Source organism: Ciconia boyciana, chromosome 15 (assembly GCF_034638445.1).
Source record: "Ciconia boyciana chromosome 15, ASM3463844v1, whole genome shotgun sequence".
Lineage (NCBI taxonomy): Eukaryota > Metazoa > Chordata > Aves > Ciconiiformes > Ciconiidae > Ciconia > Ciconia boyciana.
In genome coordinates this window covers 9,679,720-9,701,204 of record NC_132948.1, presented here as the reverse complement: position 1 = coordinate 9,701,204, position 21,485 = coordinate 9,679,720, and the positions used below count along the sequence as shown (strand labels likewise).

Sequence of the window (21,485 nt, the reverse complement as noted above, 5' to 3'; positions counted from 1 at the left end):
TACCCTTTTCATGCAGTTAATATAACGGTAGTTGCTTTCTTCCTGAGCACACTCCTCAAGAAGTCCTTTCACTTCCTGTAGTACGAGAATAAGATTTCAAAGTACATTGTAACTGAAAGGCCACGGAAAATGCCCTGTGTTGCTATATAAGCCATGAGAGTCCGTAATAGAAACAGGCATAATACCGAATTGATAATTTCTTAAATGTTTATAAAAGAGACTTCTGTAAAGCCCAAATTATAAAGTGAAAGACAATTGACTTTTTTAGATTTGCAGTTTCAGTCACAGTTAGAGATGCTAAATGTTTGTTAATAGGTGTTTATAAATACGACTGACTTCTATCAGACACTTCACAAGCACTGCCAAGACTCTTGTTCCCAAGCACATCTTAAGTGCTAAACACAGTTGTGAATAAGCATTTCCTGGAACACATCTGCAAAATGTATGTTAGAAGCTACAGACATGTTAATAGTATGTTAATTAGCAATCAATAATTATGTTGATGGGTATGGAGATAGTGGGTTAGTCCCATCTCTAAATGGTCCATACCAAAAAAAACTAATAATCCAAATGGAGTTCATGTACTCCAGGTCGCACAGCAGTTGTCAACTCCAAAGCTCTGTCACCATGTGATTTTTAGACCATGAGCTGGAAAACCGAATTCTGCCGTTCAGCTGCAAGAGTTTGCTGACAGTCATGTCCAGCTTAATCAGTGGATGTGATTGTCATCATGTGTTAGAAAATTACTAAGATTTGTCTGCTGAGAAAAAAAGCCTCGATTGCTATTGTAAAATAGTTCTTATGGAAGGTCTACTTCATAGTGGGTTCATCTGTGGATTCTTTTATTTCGCTTGGATTAAGCCATACAAAGGTACTTTTAGTGCAGGAAAAGAATTATCTATATATCCACCCACACTTTAAATGTACGCCTTTTTAATTTTTAAATATATCCCTTATGTGGGCAAGCCCTTGAAAAATCAAGTCCAGACAAAATTCACAGGAGGTGACCTCGTGGGGTAAAGCAGATTCATATAAACATATTAATATTGGTGTGTCTGTCCCCACCTTCACGGATTGCAGTGGTTTAGGTACCTCCCTTCCTAAAAGTGCTATAGTTCAAGCAATGCACAAACTACATACAAGCAAGCTCTTAGATATACCTATATGGTTGTATTTTTAAAACACTGTTGTATGCAAGAATGCAAGACAGTCACATTTAAGGAAGTATCTTTGCCATCAACTTCAGTACATTAATTATCCATTGGATTGGTTGCTAATTTAATGAATCTGCTTAATCCATATAAAGATTTGTCTTGATAAATTAATGCTTATTTTATGGTCAAACTCTTTCCTAACGGATACTGTCTAGGTCAGCAGGATTTCTGGCAGATGCATCTTCTTTTACAGTATTCTTGCTAATCAAAGCTGGACGTTGGTGGATGGACTGATGTACGACGAGTTCATTTGTTGCTATTCAGAACAGGAGATATGTGCGACTGTAGCTAGTGCACAGCAGCTTCAGGCACGATTTGCATAGTTGTGGATCACCATGGACTACCTTCCACCTGAACTGGATTTGTACTTTCCATATCCAGAGGGAAGGCAGGGAAAATATTGTACCACAGTGAATAACATGTTGCACAGCATTTATTAATATGCATGAACTAGCCACCATCTTACCTGTTCCAGTGTAGAGCGATTGCTCTCTAACCCCGCTGCACAACTGTCGTATTGGATTTTTTTCTCATCACATTCTTGAGTTAATTCCTTATGTGAAAAGGGCAAAAGGGTACATAAATGAAATCTTCAATTGACTGACATGTGACATTCAGGCAGACTGTTCTCGTCGGTCTCACACACCAACCTCAGCTATTGGCACACTCACAGACACTTACATAAACCTAGCAGGCACATGGGTATTATTACACACGGGGAAGCCACTAGCCTCCACTTGCATACTGGAGGATCAGCTGTATACACCACAACATAGCATGCAAATTTCCTCTTTACAGCCACATCCATAGCTTTAAGGTGGTAGGTTAATAGGGCAGTGCTTGCAAGAAGAAAGGAAAAATAATTATAAAAATAGAGATTAAGAAAGGATTAATATACTTGCTCCCTATGAAAAGCCAGCTTTCTGGTTGTACACAACAAACGCTTGAGCTGGATTTCATTTGCTGACACTTTTAATAGAACCATTAAAACTAAGTTTTCTGGAAATTCGGTTGATAGATAAATGGATAGCTCTATTTACTTCTATGGCAATGAGCCAACTTACAGCAGCTGTGGACCTGAATGACTTTTTTTTTCAGCTCTCTATAAAATTCTGAAAACAAATGGATAAATCTGTCATTCCTACAGACTAATCTAGGACTTATATCAATGTATTCCTTTATTTGGATGAGACATTATTTGCAATCCATTTAAAAGGGAGAGCGTTGGTTGAGATCATTAGTGCTGAGATGCAGAAAAAGCTTTGAAACCAATTTGAAAAATAACTTTCCTATGGTTTTGAACCACGATTTTTTTAAATTTTGCCCTGGTGTAGTAATTTTTTTAAATTGCTATAAAGGACAAAATTTTCAGCCTGATTTTGTGCCTGCACTGTCAGCTTTTATGAATTCCAGTCTTTATCGCGGTGCCTGTTACAAATCACTGTTGACCCATTCTGCTATTTCCAGCTTCCCTTCAGAGCTGATTATGACCTTGTACAGCACTACAGAGATCTGTAAATTAGACTTACTTGTGAGTTTGACTTTATTTACACAGAACGAGAAGTGTTTTTACTAACTTGGCACTTTTGACGCAACTGTCTCAGTTCTTTGATAACAGGAGCTAGGCTTGCCTTCTTCTCTGCCACCATAGTATTCAGTTTTTTTACCTGATGGAGGGACAAAATAATATACATTAACAACATGATACTAATAGTACATTTATATAATGAGGAATGTGAAAATGAAGAGAAGAAAACGAAAACAGGGAGAGAAAAAATGTGCGATGAAGACTGAACTACATATAAGCTCAGGCCTAATTAACAAGGGGAAGGAGCCCATCTTGCAGTGGGGCCATTACCACAAATGAGACAAATTCTGCTCCTGTTGTTTCGACTGAGAACATCACAGAGAAGTCCAGAAGACACCTGTGTGCCAGACACCTAAAGAGCTTAAGGAGTAGGGGAAAATGAAGGAGTTGCATAGAGGTGGACTGAGAGAAAGGAGGAAATCCTTACGAAAACAAGCAAACAAAAAAACCTGCCTGCATAAATGAAATAAAGTTCGAAAATGCTAAAACAGAGTCACTTTAAAATATTCATACTGCAAAATTCAAATTCAATCCAGCTTTCTATTTGAGAGTCATTCTGTTTTAATTATACCACTTTATTTTAAAAGTGCCCTAATGATTTCAAAGAATGCTATTTTGCTTTTTGCTCTTTTATAATATTTTCAAATTAGAAATTCAAGTTTTGTCTTGCTTCTATGGCTATGTGGGAAGTTAAATTAAAACACGACAGATCTAAGGGCAATTGAAAATTAGGCTATAGAGAACAAGACAAGATATTTAGCTCTTTGGGCATATTAAGTATTTTTTTAGCAAATGGTTAACTCCAGTGACTTATAAACATTTTAGAAAAATATTCTGTTAAAGATGCAAACCATTCACCTCTTTCAAATAATGTGCAAATATGAAACCACTTCTGAAATCACAAATAAGTTCAAAACCAAATATGACAAGACTTGATATGCCTAATGTTTCTGAAGGGAGGAAAGTAGGATTTTTTTTTTTTAAATAATTCTAAATTTCTTCTTCATACGTTAAAATAAATGCACATTTTAGTAAACTTTTTCAAGATTACCTTTGTAGATGTATACTGTTTGAAAATATATTTATATATATAAACATAGATTAAAAGAAACTTAAAAACCCAAACAAAAATATTGAACTTGATTTTATATGCTGAGGAACCAGATATTCCATATTGTATTTTCAATGAGGAAATACAATAGTTTAAGACAAAAATCACCATTTCAGACATGTTATCTAGTGTCCGGCCTTTCATTTCATCCATTTCACTCTTTACTGCAGATACTCTTTCCAGCTCCTCCTGGGTGTAACTATATCCAGAAATACCTTTCTTGTCTTCAATAGCTTGCTGTAGACACAAAAAAATAAATGCTGGATGTGAGTCCATTAATCAAATAACATAGCGAATTCCTTCATAGAGCCAAAATATTGTAAGAAAGTGGAAAAGGTAAGTACCGTAATCAATTTATTTTAAAAGTAATTAATAATCTAGCTGCCACAGCAACTAACTTTTCATCTAGTGCCTGTATAGTAGGATAATAACAACTTCCTGTAAATACACTATTTGGTCATCCGGTGCCCAATGAAATTAACAGAAAGTTTCCACAAAGTAAAGTGGGCTTTAGGTTCTGAAGAAGTTCAGTATGTAAAATCCAGATGCTTAATCTGAAGATGTAGCTCATTATTTTTAAACAACTGTCAAGCAAAACTAAGTATGTATTGTATTCTTTATACTCATACCATCTTACCAAATTCTAGCATTACATTACATAAACTTTACATTTAATTATATGTTGATGTAATGGTCTTTAGCAATGCTTGCTCATTAAGTATGTAAGGAGGGTATTTTCCGTAATCTGAAAGCTAAGTGTTGATTAACACACCCACAATTTGTTAAAAAGCAAAACATTCATTCTTAAAAGCGCCATGTATCTATGATCTCCAAGCCCGTTATCCTCAAAAACCCTTTAGAGCCATATGTTTAAGAAAAGATTTGTCTCTACTAATAGCTACTGCTACCATGATGGGAGCGTTTTGTAGACTTTAACAACAGTGTGTTGTTTGACAGGGCGTTGTGCCCAGGGCTCAAAAAGGTACATTTGATTGTATGGGGAAGAAGTGTGCACTAGTCATCTGGTGGTAAGAACTTTATGAAGTCAAAGCTCTGTAGTTTTACTACATGGTAGTTTAGGAAAGGTCAGACCTGAATGAGAATATACTGTTGACCACGTACAGCCACTTCACAGAAAAACTTCTAGTGCTTTGTCTCTGCTGTGATTTTCCTGTGGGATGACTAGTGTGTGTTAGTTACCCTGCTGTAAATAAACACTTCATAAGTGAAAAGACACATCCACACACCTTCCTTCTAGCTGAGTAGCAATCACGAGAAAAAACTCAGATCCTACTGTTTAGGTGCTTCTTTCTACCGAGGTAGCAGTTCTGGTTTTGTTTTTAATTAAACAATGAATGCCCTATTGAAATAGTAGGACATCATCCACTGCATCCATGGGAGTATCTTTCCAAAGTCTATCCTATGTATTTTCACACTTTCAATTTTCTTTTAATAAGGCAAATACTTTTATGTTTAAAAACGCAAAATATGTACGTATAACAAAACAGATATAAGGTAAGTAAAAACAAAATATTCTGATAACAAAAATACTGGTATTAGAAGAAAATACTACAGCAGTAGATTTTTGTGAACTAAAGAGGGAATCTCTTTGCATTTGGGATGCATGTATATTCCTTGAACACTTACAGCTATGCATAGCATAAATCCTTCTCCTGCTGTTCTGGCTTAGAAAAGCATTCATCCAGATTTAAATTTTTCAGTTACTGTCAAACGCATTTTATTCTAAATATTCTGGGGTTAGAATGTTTCCTTCCTGCTTGCTCTTTTTAAAAATACTATTCCGATATATTTTGCAGCAGTAACTTGAAGCCTACTTGCTGTTGATAATTTTCAAAGCCTTACTATGTATGTGGATACCAAAAACTAATTTAAGCATCCAGCCTTGCTCTGACTGGAGTTAGTGAAGATTTACCATTTACTTTAAAAAGCAGGGTCAAGCCCCTCAGTCTAAAAAGAAACTGCAGAACAGTCATGGCTGCCTGTAAGAAATAGCTGCTGAACATAAAGTACAGCAGCTTAGCATACTCAAGAGACAAAAATAAATTTTATACCCTAATGACTCTTTTACTAATGACAGCAGGAGAGCTGAGGATGATATACATTAAAAACTAACAAAACAACATCCATCTTATTATACAGCTGTTATCAGGGAAGCAAGGGTGATGGACTGTGGTAGCAGTAAATGCTTGTATTACCAACTGCTGCTGAATAGCCTCATGGCGCTGTTTTAGAAGTTCTTCTGTCCTCTGGAGGATACCATACTCAGCTGTAATTTCTGCTATTTCCAGTCGCTTCTTTTTATAAAATGTGTTTTTGCTCCGGAGCTTATTAACATAGTGTTTAAACTGGAATGAGAGAGAATAGAAATACCATTTAACTTAAAGCAAAAAAGGGCCTTATCACAGACTGTTGCTATATAAAATGTAATTATCCTATTTGGACTGCATATTGAAGATTAAGTGTCTAGAACAGAGGACTGGAATTCAGGATTCCCAGAGTCTCTTTATTTTCAGCTCTGCATTTGTTCACTGAGTGAGATCAGGAAAGCCAGCTCTATTGCTTTCTGTTCAAGCTCACTCATTTGTAATAGTGAGATCATTTGGTTCTGCTCACCACCATTTGACAGCTGGAAAAGTAATTACTCTTTGCAAAATGTTGTGAGAATCATGGATAATAAAAACATTAATGTAATAGGAATTTGCACTTGTAACAGAGCACCAGATCAGCAGTGTGTAGCCCCAGAGAGCTCTGCAGACCAAGAAACATGATAAGAAAGTGTAGAAAAATTGGAAGAGAAGAGGGCATGGGAAAAGACTATCTTTTTTTTTTTTAAAAGGCTAGTTCTAAATAGTTAAAATTTGTTGTTCTCTTTCCTTGACTCTTGCAGACCTAAATGATATCACTGGCTAAGTTTTTAAAAACAGGAAAATAAAAGCAGAATCCTTGCATCGAAGCAGAGAAATGCAAATTGTATTTCACTCAAAATCTAAAGTAATGGAGAATTTATATTTTTATTAAAGGCTAAGCAAAATAATACATATCCTTACAGATCAACAGCCTTAGCTAATTTACATCTGAATCCATGTTGCTCAATTTGTAACACATATGAAATACCAGGTGTTGAAACAAACATGTAATATTTTTCTTTGCCTTAATGTTTTCCACCTGTCAAACATGCTCAGCTCTTATTCTTATATTTTACATGACAGCTGTGAGGCAAATGCCAGTCACAGCTCAAAAATGCATTCAGATCCAGAGATGGAAAGCAGATAAAATTTATTAGAATAAATGATGTAAGAACAGGCTTCAGAACGTTCCTTGATGAGGAGGGGTTCAGCGTGTGCGGAGTGAGCATAAAACAGGCAGCCCCAAGGAGAAAATAGGAGTCCCACTACCACTGATACAAGTTTAAAACTGAAACATAAAAGAACTTCGATTTTGAAATTTACATTAATTTTTCTTTTTGCAAAATTATGCCTCTCCCTCCTAAAGAATAAATCCAAAAAACCAATGTGACCACAGCCTAAGAACCCCCAGAGTAACTGTATGTTCTATAAAAAGTGTCCTGGGCAAAATGCCCAAAATGAAATCAACCCTGTTCATCTGCCATCCTGTGCAATATCTAGGCCAAAGCTGCTTCTCTCTTGCTATGCTCCAGAACTATTTTTAAAGCCAAAAGCTATAAACGTTTTTGGTGAAAGAACAAACCCACAAATTACTCAATGTGCTCTATGCAGATTGGACTATGCGTGGCTTTGGAATACCATTTTACATTGTGCGTACTACCTAGGACAAGGATAGACAAGGTCACCTAAGCCACAGAACTGCACAGAGGAGGCAGTTCTGCTACAGTCATACTGTCTTTGTTATATTATTGGCATATTTGATATAGTATTACCATAATTAATTATTTTTCATAGCAAATTCAAGTATATCCTCTTGGTTAATACAAAAGACTTTTTTCTATTGCTTAGACAATACCAAGTTTTCTGTGATTTTCAAGGGATTATAAAAGTATAAATACAATCTCTCCAACTAACTGAGGAAAATTTAAGGGAAGCACAGTCACCTGTCTTGATAGAGTAGTTCCAGAGATATTTCATTTGACCAGTGGAATATAGTCAAGAATGATGTAAAGGATTAAACTTATTAAAGATGTGACTGCATACAGCTATCAAATCTGAACGATTTTCTGTCAGTTTACCCCAGGATGAAAAGCAAACTATTATTCTCTTCACTTCTATAGCTACTTTTAAGGTCTTGAAAATAGCTTGAGTGGGAGGTAGAGTATTTGCATATTCAATATTCAAAGCATAATGTATTTTACAATGGAAGTCAAAGGACCTTGTTGACTAAAGAACTGATTCCACCAATGTTCTATTATTAGTTGATTAGGTTAGGACTGTATAATAAAAATTTCATCCAAAACGAACTACAAGTTGCTCACATTGACAAGCGAAACCTATTCATTTTAGGAGATGGATGTCTGTCTGTCATCACTATCTCTGGCTTTTTAAAAGCAAACTTAAGCTTTCATATAGCTTTTATTGCAGCAAACGTGGTAAAACAAGATATAAACAACGGTAGGAAAATTATAATATCTGTAGAAAATCAATCAATAGTTTGGCAGAATTTTCAAGAGTTCATCTACTCCAAACGCAGCAGAGATTAGCCCCTCAAACTCTCACTAACTGAAGGCTTTTTAAGATCCAGAGCCAAATTCAGAGCTGGAGTTATTAGATTTGGCTCCACTTAAATCAGCAGCCTGTAGGGATCTTATGGCAAAATTAGGTTTCTTCAGCCTAAAAGCTGAAAATCATTCCATAGGTTTCCAAAAATTAAAAATAAGCTTCTTGTAAAATACCAGTGCTTTCATTTGTGTAAGCATTACTTCCGAAGCTTTATACATCTCATCCTCCCATCTATACGTAGATGAAAAATCAAGCCCTTAAAATGCTATAAACGTTGTATTTTACTGCGCCAAAAGGTCTTTTAAATAATTTGAATAGTTCACGAAAGAATAACATTGTCTAGCCATATCACTTTAAAGTTAAGTAACCAAAAGGAATCCATTTTTGAGCAGCAGCATTTTCCCATAGACCAGGTCAACTGCTCCCTGCGTAGAAACTCAGCAGGCTCAACCTACAGAATTCCCATGGATCTGTCAGTGCCTGCAGTGATGTACCATTCAAGGCTATGTCCACCAGTAAGCTTTTCTTTCTCAAGCAACTTAACACAAATAGTTATTTAAGCTTCAAAGATTAAATGACTGGACAAGAACCAAATGCTGGCACTGAGTTAGTAGTTAAAGTAAACAAGCCTGGAGACCCATGTTTGCTAGCTGAGCCAGAGCCCCCTGAGATATAAAAACTATCCAAATGAAAGCAAAGAAAGATTATGCTTTTTCACTTGGCTATTTTTATGGGTGACTGTAACATAACAAGCGTGGAATCTAGATTATGAAACAGAGTGAATGAAAACAGGACTTTGATCTCTCATGTCATGTCCTGCAGCATGCAGGTATCTAGCATCCCTGGGCAGATTTCCTGTATTATGTTCCATTTTTATTGAAGGAATCCAGCAATGCTAGTACTTTACTCTTCTCCACTTATTACAATCTGAAAGTGATTGCTATCAACAGATTAAGTCTTACTACACTTTAGTGAACTAATTAAGTATTATGACAATTCTGAATACGACAAAATCGAGTCTCAGCTATTAAAATGGCTCCTCCAGGACCAATCAGAGTCTGGCAGGTTACCCCCCTCCAGGAAAGAACATAAGCATGTTGACCGCATGCTTCAGTGCATTGCTGAATTGGGATCAAAGCCCAGCTCCTCTAATGCTTAGTCTTATGCTTTCACTATAAGCCCATCATTTCATCTCCTTAAAACTAACATTTGCCCCATGTGAAGTTTTCACAAGGTTCTTATTCCAAGATTATCATTAAAGGAGAAAACGGATAAGTTTTTTTTTCCAAAAAGAACAAATCCCAGATTAGTCCCTCACTTTAGAGTCAAATCTTTAAAAATAGTATTTTCTGGATTACTGTATCAATTTGATTGTGTTATAGTAATCAAAATATTCTTCATATGAAAGTACTACAGAAAATAAAGTATTAATTGTAAAAGAACCAATTTCTTTCTGAAATGCATCATCTAAACAAGGTTCCAAATAAACAGTTTTGTTAATAATATTATTTGCATAAGCACAATAACTGCAGAAAATCTTAGCTGACTATCTCTATCTTTATCAAGAATTGAGGAACAGATGTTTTAATTTTCTATCTAGACCAATTAACAGGATACAAACTGTCCACAGTATTAAAATTCAGTTAGGAAAAGTTCCTGACCATGACAGTTTTTCAGTATTTTTCCCTATGAGGCTCTAAATTGAAGCTAGTACAGCCACTGCTGGATATAGTTAATAAACCATACACAGAAGGACAAAAATCTAAGAGATATGAGCAGTATTACCTCAATCTATTAAAATAAAGTATCCTACAGCCTGCTCATTAGACAGATCAATCAGGAAAATTCTTCATTAGCATTAAGTAGGACACCTCTTCTAGGAGTGCTTGCTTCTGGTCAGGAAAGAAGTATTAAAGTAGCCATTACTAATAATTTGGATCAGTCAGAATATTTTTAATGAAAACCCATTTTCAGTTATCACTGAAAATGCACAGATCAATAAAACTGATGATTTATTCATGCCAGTGGGTGCTGAAAGAGCATTCAGTTCAGTTCAGATTTGTCTGAATCACTGCATTCATTTGGCTTAAATGATGGTTAATTTCTTACAGCAAAAAGCTTCTGGCTCCTGTAAGAATCCTACTGATTTGCCACTTATGTTCTCACAACTTGACTACCAGCTACTCTCCTATTTTCATCTGTAAGGAGCCTTTGACAGACAGGAATATAACTGTACCTAGAACCTTAGTGAAAAGTTAAGAGAAAGATAGCAAACTGATAGGAGAATATATCCTGGGTCCTGGCTTAAACCATTTAATGTTCGAGTTGTGACCTCCTTTGTAGCTACTCTTTTAAAAATCCCTCCACCTAGTCTGGACCTAGATAACGGCTTCTCGTGGATTCAGACAGACCCAACAGTTTTAGAGGAAAAGTGACAAGATCTATGGTCCAAGATTGACTGTTTTCTCTGTTTGCAAACTGAAACATTTTTTATATTGTTTTACCAGGGGGCAGCTAGGCATGGATGAGCATTTGTATGAAAAAAATTTAAATCCTTATGTAAATGAATATGCAAACTCGCATATCTGCTAACAAACTGATAGGACTTTCTATGCCACATTCTCAGAACCATATTCATTTCAACTACTGCAGCTAAGCACAGCTATGATACCATTCTATTCTGATACCTTGGGAAAGTCTAGGTTCTTGGGGCCCTGTGCTGAACTCTGAAAAGTACAATGCATTGTGTAAAGAGCTAAAAATACTACGGCTTTACCTAGGATCACTTGTAATTGAACCATCTAGCCTTCTAAGTGTCAACATTTGATTCCCTAATTTTCAGGATCTGACAGCTGCAGCTAGGAGCCTGCCAACTTTGCCCCATGCTCATTGTATTTTGTTTGAAGTACTTAAAAAGATTTCATAATCCCCGAAGCAGACAATTTATTCCTACTTTTTTCTGTTTGATGTAAATGAATTGGTTATTCCCTGCTGTTTCTCCTAAGTTCTATCTAGCTGTACAACCTCTTGAACCAAGCGGAATGCTGTAACATTCCTTTTTATGATTACAGAAAAAAGCAAAACACTAGCACCTAAAAACATAAGCCAGGATTGACCTTTTGGTGAATGAAGTGCTAAGAAGACCTCAACTGGAGATCCAAATACTGGTATGGGAGCACAAGCTAGGAAGGCACTGATTCTTCGATTGCCAAGTCTTGTGAGTGCCATGATATAAGAGGATACAGCAAAGGGAGACAGAGAGAAGATGAGAAATACTGGGTATCAGACAAAAATAATTATTTGCTTTAAGTGTAGCATTTAGATAGGTTAAACATGGCAGGATTAAAAGCCCATTTTAAACTTAAGACAGCAGAGCTATTTGTTAAAAACCCCTCTTTCTTCCTTTTTGAAAATGGAGGAACTAAATGTAAAATGTGTGCAACCGCAACAAGAAACTGTAAGGAAGCTCTTGGTTGTCAGAGCGCGCAAAGTGAAGGTTGAATGTACAACCTCTTTCTGTCCCCAATGAACATATGTATTGCAACAGTGACTCACCACCATGACATTAATCAAGATTTCCTTCGGTATTGGCTCAAAGTTGGAGTAACAGAGTACTGAATCAGAAAATACAAATTTAAAAGCATAACATACCAGAAACAAATCCATAGCAAAAGGTTGTCTGGTGAGTGATGAACCGAGACTTCTACTGATGAGAGATAACCTGTTCACTTCACTTTTGCTTCATCACCTCTTCCCTGCCAACTTATTTGTCTCATCTACCAGTCCTGTCTTCTCACAACCTAGACTGAAGCAGGACTATTTCTGTAATATGTGTTTGCAATGTACTTTAAGGAGATACGAAGACTGTAGTACCAAGGTCCTATGCAGCATTTTTGGCAGCAGACATTTACAAAAGAATTAAATATCACTATCTCCATTTTCCAGATGAGGAAACTGTGACCTTTGAAAAAGAAGCTATCAAAATAATCAAGAATTCAAATCCTTTCCTAGTTTTTAGCCATAGGAAACACTCTTTTTACTGCTTTACACTGGTGCCCATGAGTACCACTACAGCATACCCAATGCAGTAATACACAAGAACAGGACACGGATTGTCTAATACTGGCTTCCTTGGGCCAATGTGCAGAAAGTATTTTACAAAACAGGAAATGCTTCTTATGAAAAGGCAACCAGTTCTTATTTTAAGCTGATGGTTTTGTCCAAAGTGCTCAGTCATTTATTCTTCACTCCTCAAAATGAAGACTTGAAAAGATTTAAAAAGTCAAAAGCAGAACATATTTTAACAAAAGGAATGCAGGTTATGTTCAAAACAGGTCTTGTCTTTTTTCTGTCTTGAGCCTCTTCCTTGTGCAAGACAATTAACTTGAATTTTTCATTATTAAGCCTCTGACAAGGTTCTGTAACCATGTTTCCCTCCTACCCTGCTCTCCTTGAATTAGTATGGATCAGAGTATGTTGTCCCCCTCAAGAACAGGCACAACGTGAATTGTTTCTTACCTTACAGTGCATTTATAGATAATGTAAAACATACGCTGCTGTCTTGGTAATGCATTCTTGTTAATTAATTAAACACCTCTTTCCCATCACATGTCATGAAACACAGATTGTCTGCTTTCTGTTTTTATTTTTACTTAAAAAGTTGTCAAAGACTTTAGCAACATGCCCACTGGGCTTGAAAACCTTGTAGTGGAGAGAAATCTAATGCAGTGGTTGTCTTATTATTGCTACCTATGGAATGTGTATAGTATGTTATGGTAAGAGAAATCAACATCTTAATTCTTCAAAGTCTCTGTGCCTTTGCTTCCACCTGTAGTTTTCATCTTGATTTACAGAAGGGGAGAAAGGCAAGAAGGCACAAGTGAAATATGCATGGATTCCATATTATACCAGAAGCCTTTATGCATGAGTGTACACATACACATTTCCATACTTGAACCACTCTTTGAAACTCCTTTAAAAGAAAACTGATTTTTGTGGAGCAGGCATGTCCTATGGCATCAGGAAGGGAGTTCCTTCTATGAAGGGTGTTCCCTGTATTGAGTAGTATGTAAAAAAAGCACAGAAACAGACAAAGAAAAAGAAAGCCAGGAGTGTTACTCTTGATAAGTGATGGCAGTGCAAATTAACGCAATATGGAAGGAATGAAAAGATATATTAATTCAGAGAATGATGCAGCTAAAACACTCTTTGCTTTAGTGATTCTGCCTGTAAGTACACATAGCAGGCTTTTTCCAAGCTGAGAAAAATTATTGTCTTAAGAAAGGTCAATCCATTTTGCTGACAATCCACTACCCAGCTGCAGCAGCCTTAGTCTTTGCAAACTTTTGAAGAAGAAAAAGCTGCTTTGATAAGTACAGCTTCAAATATAACTTTGCCTGAGCTACGCTGATTGTGCTAGTCAAAGTCTATATTGCAGATAAACTTCAGGAGGGGCTGGGAAAATTTTTTTAAAGTAAAAACTTTTGTGGGTAATAAATAGAACAGGACTAACTGCATTTCTGATAATTGCTGGTATTATGCTTTAGGATCATCTATCATATAGAGAATGGATAGTAACACAGATTTTTATTATACATCAAATAATAAAATTAATCTACATGACACATCACTTGAACTCCTAATCCTTTCATTAGTCGTGTTGACTTTTATAATTAGTTATTTACCATCATACCATTGTGATGATATTGACATTATTTTCACTCAGAGTCTGGAAAGTTAAGACAGCCCAACATTAAGTCCTCATATACCTTTCAATCTATTAGGTACAATGTGAATAATTGAAATTAATAATTTGAAAATAGCTACAAATCAAGCACTGCTGCAGTATAAATACTGAAAAGCATTTGAAAGCACCAGACAGCATTGTACTGTCTGCACACACACACACAAAAAAGTCTTAGAATATGTTAATTTTGGAATTTGATGACAAAAAAAGTGCATTAAAAAAAACAGAGGCCAATCTGTTGCAATGCTGAGGCCATGTAGTTTGACAACATAGTATAAAAATGGATAAGATACTATAGAAGCAGTTATTGCAATGTAAAGTTAAAAGGAAATTGTGAGTTAACAAAAATCGATCATCTCTTACAAATTTCCTCTTCCTTCTATCCACTGTTATATCGCATACCTCATCCCCTTTCAGAACTTCAGAGCCTTCTAACTCATGGGCCTGATTGGTCTTCTGTAGCATCTGCCTTTCAGTGTTGGACATCTCTTCCTTAGCAGCCTGAAGTTCTTCTGCCTTGGCTTCCTTTTTCCGGGAAATGATAGATGCCTGCACAATCATTAAAAATGCATATGGACAAGTAAAGTAAAAATTGCCTTGTTTAATCATTAGTAAAACGTAATCCATTAAGTTTCAGGCATTGCACCACTGAAACCACATTTTAACTGTCAGAAACCGATTTTCATTAGGAAATATGAGCATGTCTCTCTGCAAAGAAGAAAGAATTGATTACGCATTATATACAGTGGGTTAAACCACAACTTATTGAAGTTGATTGCAGACTCCCAACTTTCTTCAGTACAGCTGAGATTTCAAGCATACCCTTTTCTCCCAGATTCATGTTGATACATTTTACATTTACATTTCTTCACCTCATTTTTAAATTTTCATTGAAGAAAAAGGTAGGCATTTTAGCTGCTCCATTTCTTCTACTTAGTGCCTTTTTGTGCATATGTAAGATATACCAACATGGCTTAACTGGAAAGTTATCCAAGATTTCACAAATGTCATAATACAGATTTTTATAACTCCAACCTACTCCAACCTACAGAAATATGTTATACTAACAGCAGAACTGAGCCACTAAATCTTGGCAAATAGCTAGAAGACGATGAATAAAGCAATACAGTACAGAAATAGTGTAGATTACAGATTATTCTTTTTTTTTTTAGTCTAGAAGATAAAGCATTTAAAAAATAGTATTTTATACAAGGCAGAATATTTAAGAGTACCTAACATTTGACCAGAAGCTAACAGATTTGGGAACGTAAGTATACATTAGTTCAGGAAAAAAAAGAGGCATTTTTATCTTGCCAAAGTATACTATTTAAAAATATTTTAAAATAACACAACACATTAATTTAGATGCATGCACATGAATTTGGAGGCATGGTTGGTTTCTTCATATGAAAGGGAAAACTTAGGGAAAAAATGAAGCAAAATACACACTGACTAGGTTAAAAGGACCGGCTTTATTTCTAAAAATATATCTAACAGAATTCTGCTGGGGTAGCCTGCTCTTTGCTTCATGAGATATCTGCAGTGACAAATTGTGGTACAATATATATGATTATTTTGTGAAACAGAAGCCACTCCCTAGCAGAACAAAGCAAAGACCACCACATGCTTTCAACTCACAGCAGCAACCTAAACTCCTGGAGTGGCTCCTCCATTGATCATAATTATATCACAAGCCAGTTGGTCTTTGGTACCAGCACATTATGTAGCAGGCTTTTATTTCAGGAAGAAGAGCATCTCTCACAAAACAAAATGGTGCATTTCATATCGCATATGTGATTGAACTGCAGTATACATTTTATCACAATTTTCTTCCTCCCACTGATACATTTTACTTAAGCCTTTTTATTTTTTAAACCATCACCATAAGCATCATCATGAAAATCTTCAATAAAATTAGCAGTGGTACAGGTTGCCTGGAAAAGAAACCACTTACATTTCTGCGTAAGCTCTGAAAAATCTCAGAGTTCATAAATCCTTTTTATAACTTGTGAATTTACTAAGACTAGACCAGACAGCCTATTTTATAGAAAGACTATTTTACAGCCTCAGGAGGAAAAATCAAAGAATACCTTCTTAATAGATGTAACGGGAAAAATAGTATGTGGTCAAAGAAAAGCAAGGGATATAACTGAAAGCAAACCTTGCATCCAGGTCTGACTGCAGCAGTCAGCCCACATGCTGCCTTTTAAGAATCCACAGCTGGAGCTGTATCAAAATAGCTCCTCCAAAATGATCCTTCCAGAATTACTGTGATACAGCTGAAGGGCAACACCTAACAGCTTAAGGACAGCAGTCAATACAAACTCACTAACATGACTGAAAGCAATTGTTTGACTCAGCCCTAAGCATATCTACATTCAACAGCTATTTATTTTCTTTTTGTCCTCCATTATTATGTATTTCTACTGATTTATGCTAATTAAAGAAAAAAATTAGTATGTAAAACAATCAGTGACTGAAATTGCTCTACTGCTTCTGCTTAAAAAATGCTTTGTTCCTCCTTACCTGTTGGCGATACATGGAAAATTTACTATCAATTGGCTCATACTTCATCATTCTTTTCTCAATAAGCTGATTCATTTGTGCATTTACTTCATTTATCTGCAAGACAGAGTAGAAAACTAAGGAAATGGAGCTTTATTTCTTTGTCTTCTCCAAGAATTAAATGCTTTGCAAACCAGATTTACAATCCAGCTAGTTCCATTTTTGAAATAGAGAAACAAACCCAAAAAACTCAATGAGTCATTAAGTATTGGCCAGGAAGAGGCTATGTTTTTGGATTTCCAGTTCTGTGCCTTTATGATAAGGCAGAAGCATGACGTTGGCCCTGAAAATGAAGTAAACTGGTGTACGTGGAGAGAAAATGCGTGTGAATTGGTACAGACAGAAAAAAGACTGATGTTGTCACATACTATGTGAAAAATGTAATTTTATCAATATTAACTAAAATTCCTTTTCACTCAACCATTTATCAGAAATTTAAAGGGGAGCAAATAAAGACTAAGTGATATCAAATTTCATCAATACTTTGAAGAGTGACAGACCATCATATATTCCAGCTCTATGGTACCTTCTTTCTACTGCCACAAAATGCACTTGTTTGTCCATAGTCTCAAATTGTTGATCTTCATTCTAGCTGAAGCTTTAGAGCCTACTGCATCTGGAAACTCATAAACAGCTACACCAGTGTACTGATCGCAGCTTTTCCAGTCCTGACTTATTACTCGACTGGGACTCTCACCAACCATGGAAACCACGGCCCTAGCAACCTTCCTTTAATTCTCTGCTAACTAGATGAGTGCTGATAAGCAAGCAGTGTAAATATGTGCTGAAATCCAATGAAGTCAAAACGTAACACAGGTACAGTGCTGGGCATTACTCTAACATTTCTATGAGCAATATCCATGTACTTTGAAAGCTAAGTATTTCAAATAAAGTGCTCAATAGGACTAAAAGTACTCCAACACCTTAAAAAAAAATAAATCTCCTGTAAATTCTATTCCTTTACAAAAGCTAGAATAGGCCTGAATTTGAAGATAGCATAAGAATGCTCTTCTGTGAATAAACTCCTGTTTTATATATTATAAAATGCATGATAGTAGGATGCTTAGTGCAATTCAGTTCCTTTTTAGGACACTGAGATAATAGAAGGCTGACTTTAAAAAAAAATGCTGTCTAAGGCCATGCTGTGATAATGGCCAAGTATATGACATGTTTTTATTACCTATTAAGAAGAACATACTGCCAAAATGTAACAAATTAAAAGGTTGCCTCATGGAGAAAGAGAAAAAAAATAATTGAAGCTTTTTAAAATATTGCCAAAATCCCAACAATACTCTTGGAAAAGGAAGGTGCAAAACAGGGCTTCAACTATGCCTAAAAGAAATAACTGCAGCCACAAATATTGTTTTGATTAGAAGAAATAAACTAGGAAAGAAGAGGCTGAACCACAGAGCTAGTTTAATATTTCAGACCTAATCTACAGTTTAATAATGCTGTCATTCTTAAAAGTCTAACAATCATGATCCAAAACGGCATTGGGCTGTCACTGATTTTACTTTTACAAAAACTAGTCTTAACCTTAAAATAGAACGTATTCTTGATGACACTTCACTGCTGATTCTCGTCTGATCCAAAAAACCTGTAGGCATTTCTTTATTACATTACTTTGGCATGTTCTTTGTGTGAACGCGCAGGCTACTATGATGCTGATGTAGTTGCTGAACCTCCCTCTGCTTCAAGACACAAGAAGAATGGTGGATGGCAGCCCTCATGCCCATGGGTAAATCATTCTCTGATCTATTACAATTACTCTGTTTCCTCATTGTCTGTATTTCACAGCAAAGTCTGAGTTGGAGATCCTGGGAATATTAAAAACCAACTGATAAGAGAAGACATTTAGACTGAAGAGTGTACCTAGTAGTTTGCAGGACTAGTCTTCCTACCCTAGCTAACGTTGTAGATTTTCATCATCAAAAGAAATACTAATAATTAGCATTCCTCTGAATTATTTTAGAACATAATATTACATATTTAATCTTGCATTTAGGATTATGCAAGTATGAAAACTTCATTGAGTGAAATATATAAATGTACTTCCATGGCAACAAATCCCTCTGCAGATTTTTGATATATACTACAAATAAGGATTTTTGCTCATTCTAACACCATTTGCTTTTAACTTCAGAAAAAAATCTGGAAAGATAAATCAAGTAGTTGATCCCCAAATTTCTTTTGGTCTTACCAACTAAAACAAACTATACAGACCTATTTCAAACACTAAGGAGTTCTCAGCCATTGCACATTGATTAAGACATAATATTGCTGAAGATGTATCACCCAGAGAATGTTGTTCACCACTCCATAAACACTCTCTACATGTTGGTATAAACTCCCTTGGTGTCAGGGAGAGTTTAAAACAAGTGAAAACTGAAGAGAAGAAAAATCAAACCTTTAGTGCTAAATTAACATCTCTGCTCAGACCACTGCAAACTGCTAACACAATTTTCTAAATAGCATTTAAGGATAGGGTTGCGTTTGGGGTTTTTTTGGTTGGTTGGTTTTGTTTGTTTTGTGGGTTTTTTTTAAAAACTTGTCTGAGAGTTTGCATTTAGTGATTAACACATCTTCTTTTCATTTACCATTGAAGGGATGTTCCTTTAGGAATGAAACATTTTCTCAAGGATATAAAGTAGGAATAAGAAAACTACAGTGTACAAGAACCTTAGACTATGCTACAGAACACAAATTAAGTGTGACCTTGGTCAACTTACCTTGACTTCAAGTACATTGAGATCAGATTGACTCATAGCTGGCTCTGCAACCACCTTTTGTAAGAAATATGCTGAATTCTTCTTACTTTCAAGCTCTTTAGGTATTTTTTCAGTAACCAGGTATGAATTGAAATTTATCTCCTCTTCTAGTTTCTTCATTAAACCTTAAAAACAAATGAAATCAGTGTGTGTCTATAAAAGTAATGTACCAGATAATTAAGTTTGATTTCACCAACACATTAAAGTATTTAGCAGCAGATTACAATAACAACAGCATAACATTTGAGTCTTCTTTTCAATACTCAAAGAAACAGGTAGTTACTCAATTTAGATTTTTAATCTGGATGTTAAACAATATAACATGTATTATTATCCATCTGTATCTCTAACCTATAACTATTAACCCCTTGACAGATTATTTTAATCAATAAACAAGTAAAACTCTTCTTACATGAAGCTCTAGCTGAATCAGATGCAAAATTCAGCATGCAGCATTGACATAGAAAGCCATAAACCCTATGTGTGTCTTACACACATCAAGATACTGGATTCTATGTTACTTTTTTTTTGTGTTGTGAATTACATTCTTCTGAAATTTTAAAGGTTAAGAGCTAGACTTTAGTTGCTTATGTGCATGCAAGATGGGGGGCAGCAAAGCATGCCACAGCCATGCTGAGTTGCTCAGAGCTTTTTCGAAGCTTGTATCCCTTGGAACTTCCCTGGCTGGAGCAGTGGAGCAAGCATCCTGAAGTTGGTCCTACTCACAGATTGCTTAAGTCATTGTTTCATGTGAATTACTTCATCTACAGACAGAAATTATCTCTGCGTGAATCCTTTATCTGTATAAAGATCATAATTTGGCCTAGCTCATGCATAGATTTATTATATCCTTGGAAATTCTCCCTTAAAATGAAACTTCAATCTGGCATCTAAAAAGGCCTTAAAACGAGCAGAATTTAATTTATGCCTACTTTAAAGGTCTTTTACATTGCTGGGAACACTTATAAATTGCCTCTCTGTAAATAGCAGACTATTTTTTCTTGTAAGAACAAGCTTTTAGTCTCAGGACAGTATATAGACTGAGAATGCTGAAAATAATAATAAAATAGAAAAAACAAGAAGGAATTCCTGAGTAATGTCAAAAACTCTGTTGAGAAAAGCGACCCCATTTATAAGTGTTGCTCTACATAAGCCTGATGCATACTGCATGTTACCATGCTTACGATGACTTGGGTCTTGCTAGGGAGAGTAATTTAGCCTGCTTAACAGATAATTTATAAATAGATGCAGGTACATACAGATAAGCACAATACACAGCTAGAAAAATGTGACAGAATAAAATAAAGCATCTATTTAAATTACATTACACAGTCTTCCCCTGACAACAGACACTTTAGTGCAATTACTCCTCCGGGACACCTGTGCCAAGGACTACAGTAAGATTTGGAAGTTATATGTCAGATTGGAGTGGGAATAGGTATTTCAGAATATTTTTCATGATCTAGACGACTAAAAGGTAAGTATCCTAGGTACTTTTTAAAACTACTTGCTAGAGTTGGGTGGTTTTCTTTTGGTGGGGGGCTCTCTCCATATTTGGGAGAATATGGAATTGCCACGAAATGCCAAGGAAAACAAGAAATTCACAGTCTCTATCTCTCTCATATACTGCACAAGCAGAGAAAAGCTTGAGTGTGGAGATACAATAGTACAGCTGATGTTGCTGAAACAGATGGGAAAGGATGTAGGTGAAAGCAGAGTTTTTGGTTCTCAAGCTAAAAAGCCTGCCGACCATATCACTGACTGACCAAAGGAGAAGGTCA

At 35.8% G+C, this 21,485-nt stretch overlaps 1 protein-coding gene across 3 annotated transcripts in view; it reads right to left on the bottom strand.

Annotated features, from left to right (window-relative positions):
• The window catches only part of IFT81 (intraflagellar transport 81), a 43,631-nt gene that overhangs the window by 7,483 nt on the left and 14,663 nt on the right, over positions 1-21,485 (bottom strand). For all 3 annotated transcript variants that reach the window (XM_072879985.1, XM_072879984.1, XM_072879986.1), the window contains 8 exons: positions 19,666-19,829; positions 16,898-16,993; positions 14,774-14,920; positions 6,130-6,279; positions 4,022-4,150; positions 2,792-2,881; positions 1,681-1,767; positions 4-75 (listed from right to left, as the gene is read on the bottom strand). In XM_072879985.1, coding sequence (XP_072736086.1) covers positions 4-75; positions 1,681-1,767; positions 2,792-2,881; positions 4,022-4,150; positions 6,130-6,279; positions 14,774-14,920; positions 16,898-16,993; positions 19,666-19,829 — 935 coding nt within the window. The remainder of the gene's footprint in view (positions 1-3; positions 76-1,680; positions 1,768-2,791; positions 2,882-4,021; positions 4,151-6,129; positions 6,280-14,773; positions 14,921-16,897; positions 16,994-19,665; positions 19,830-21,485) is intronic.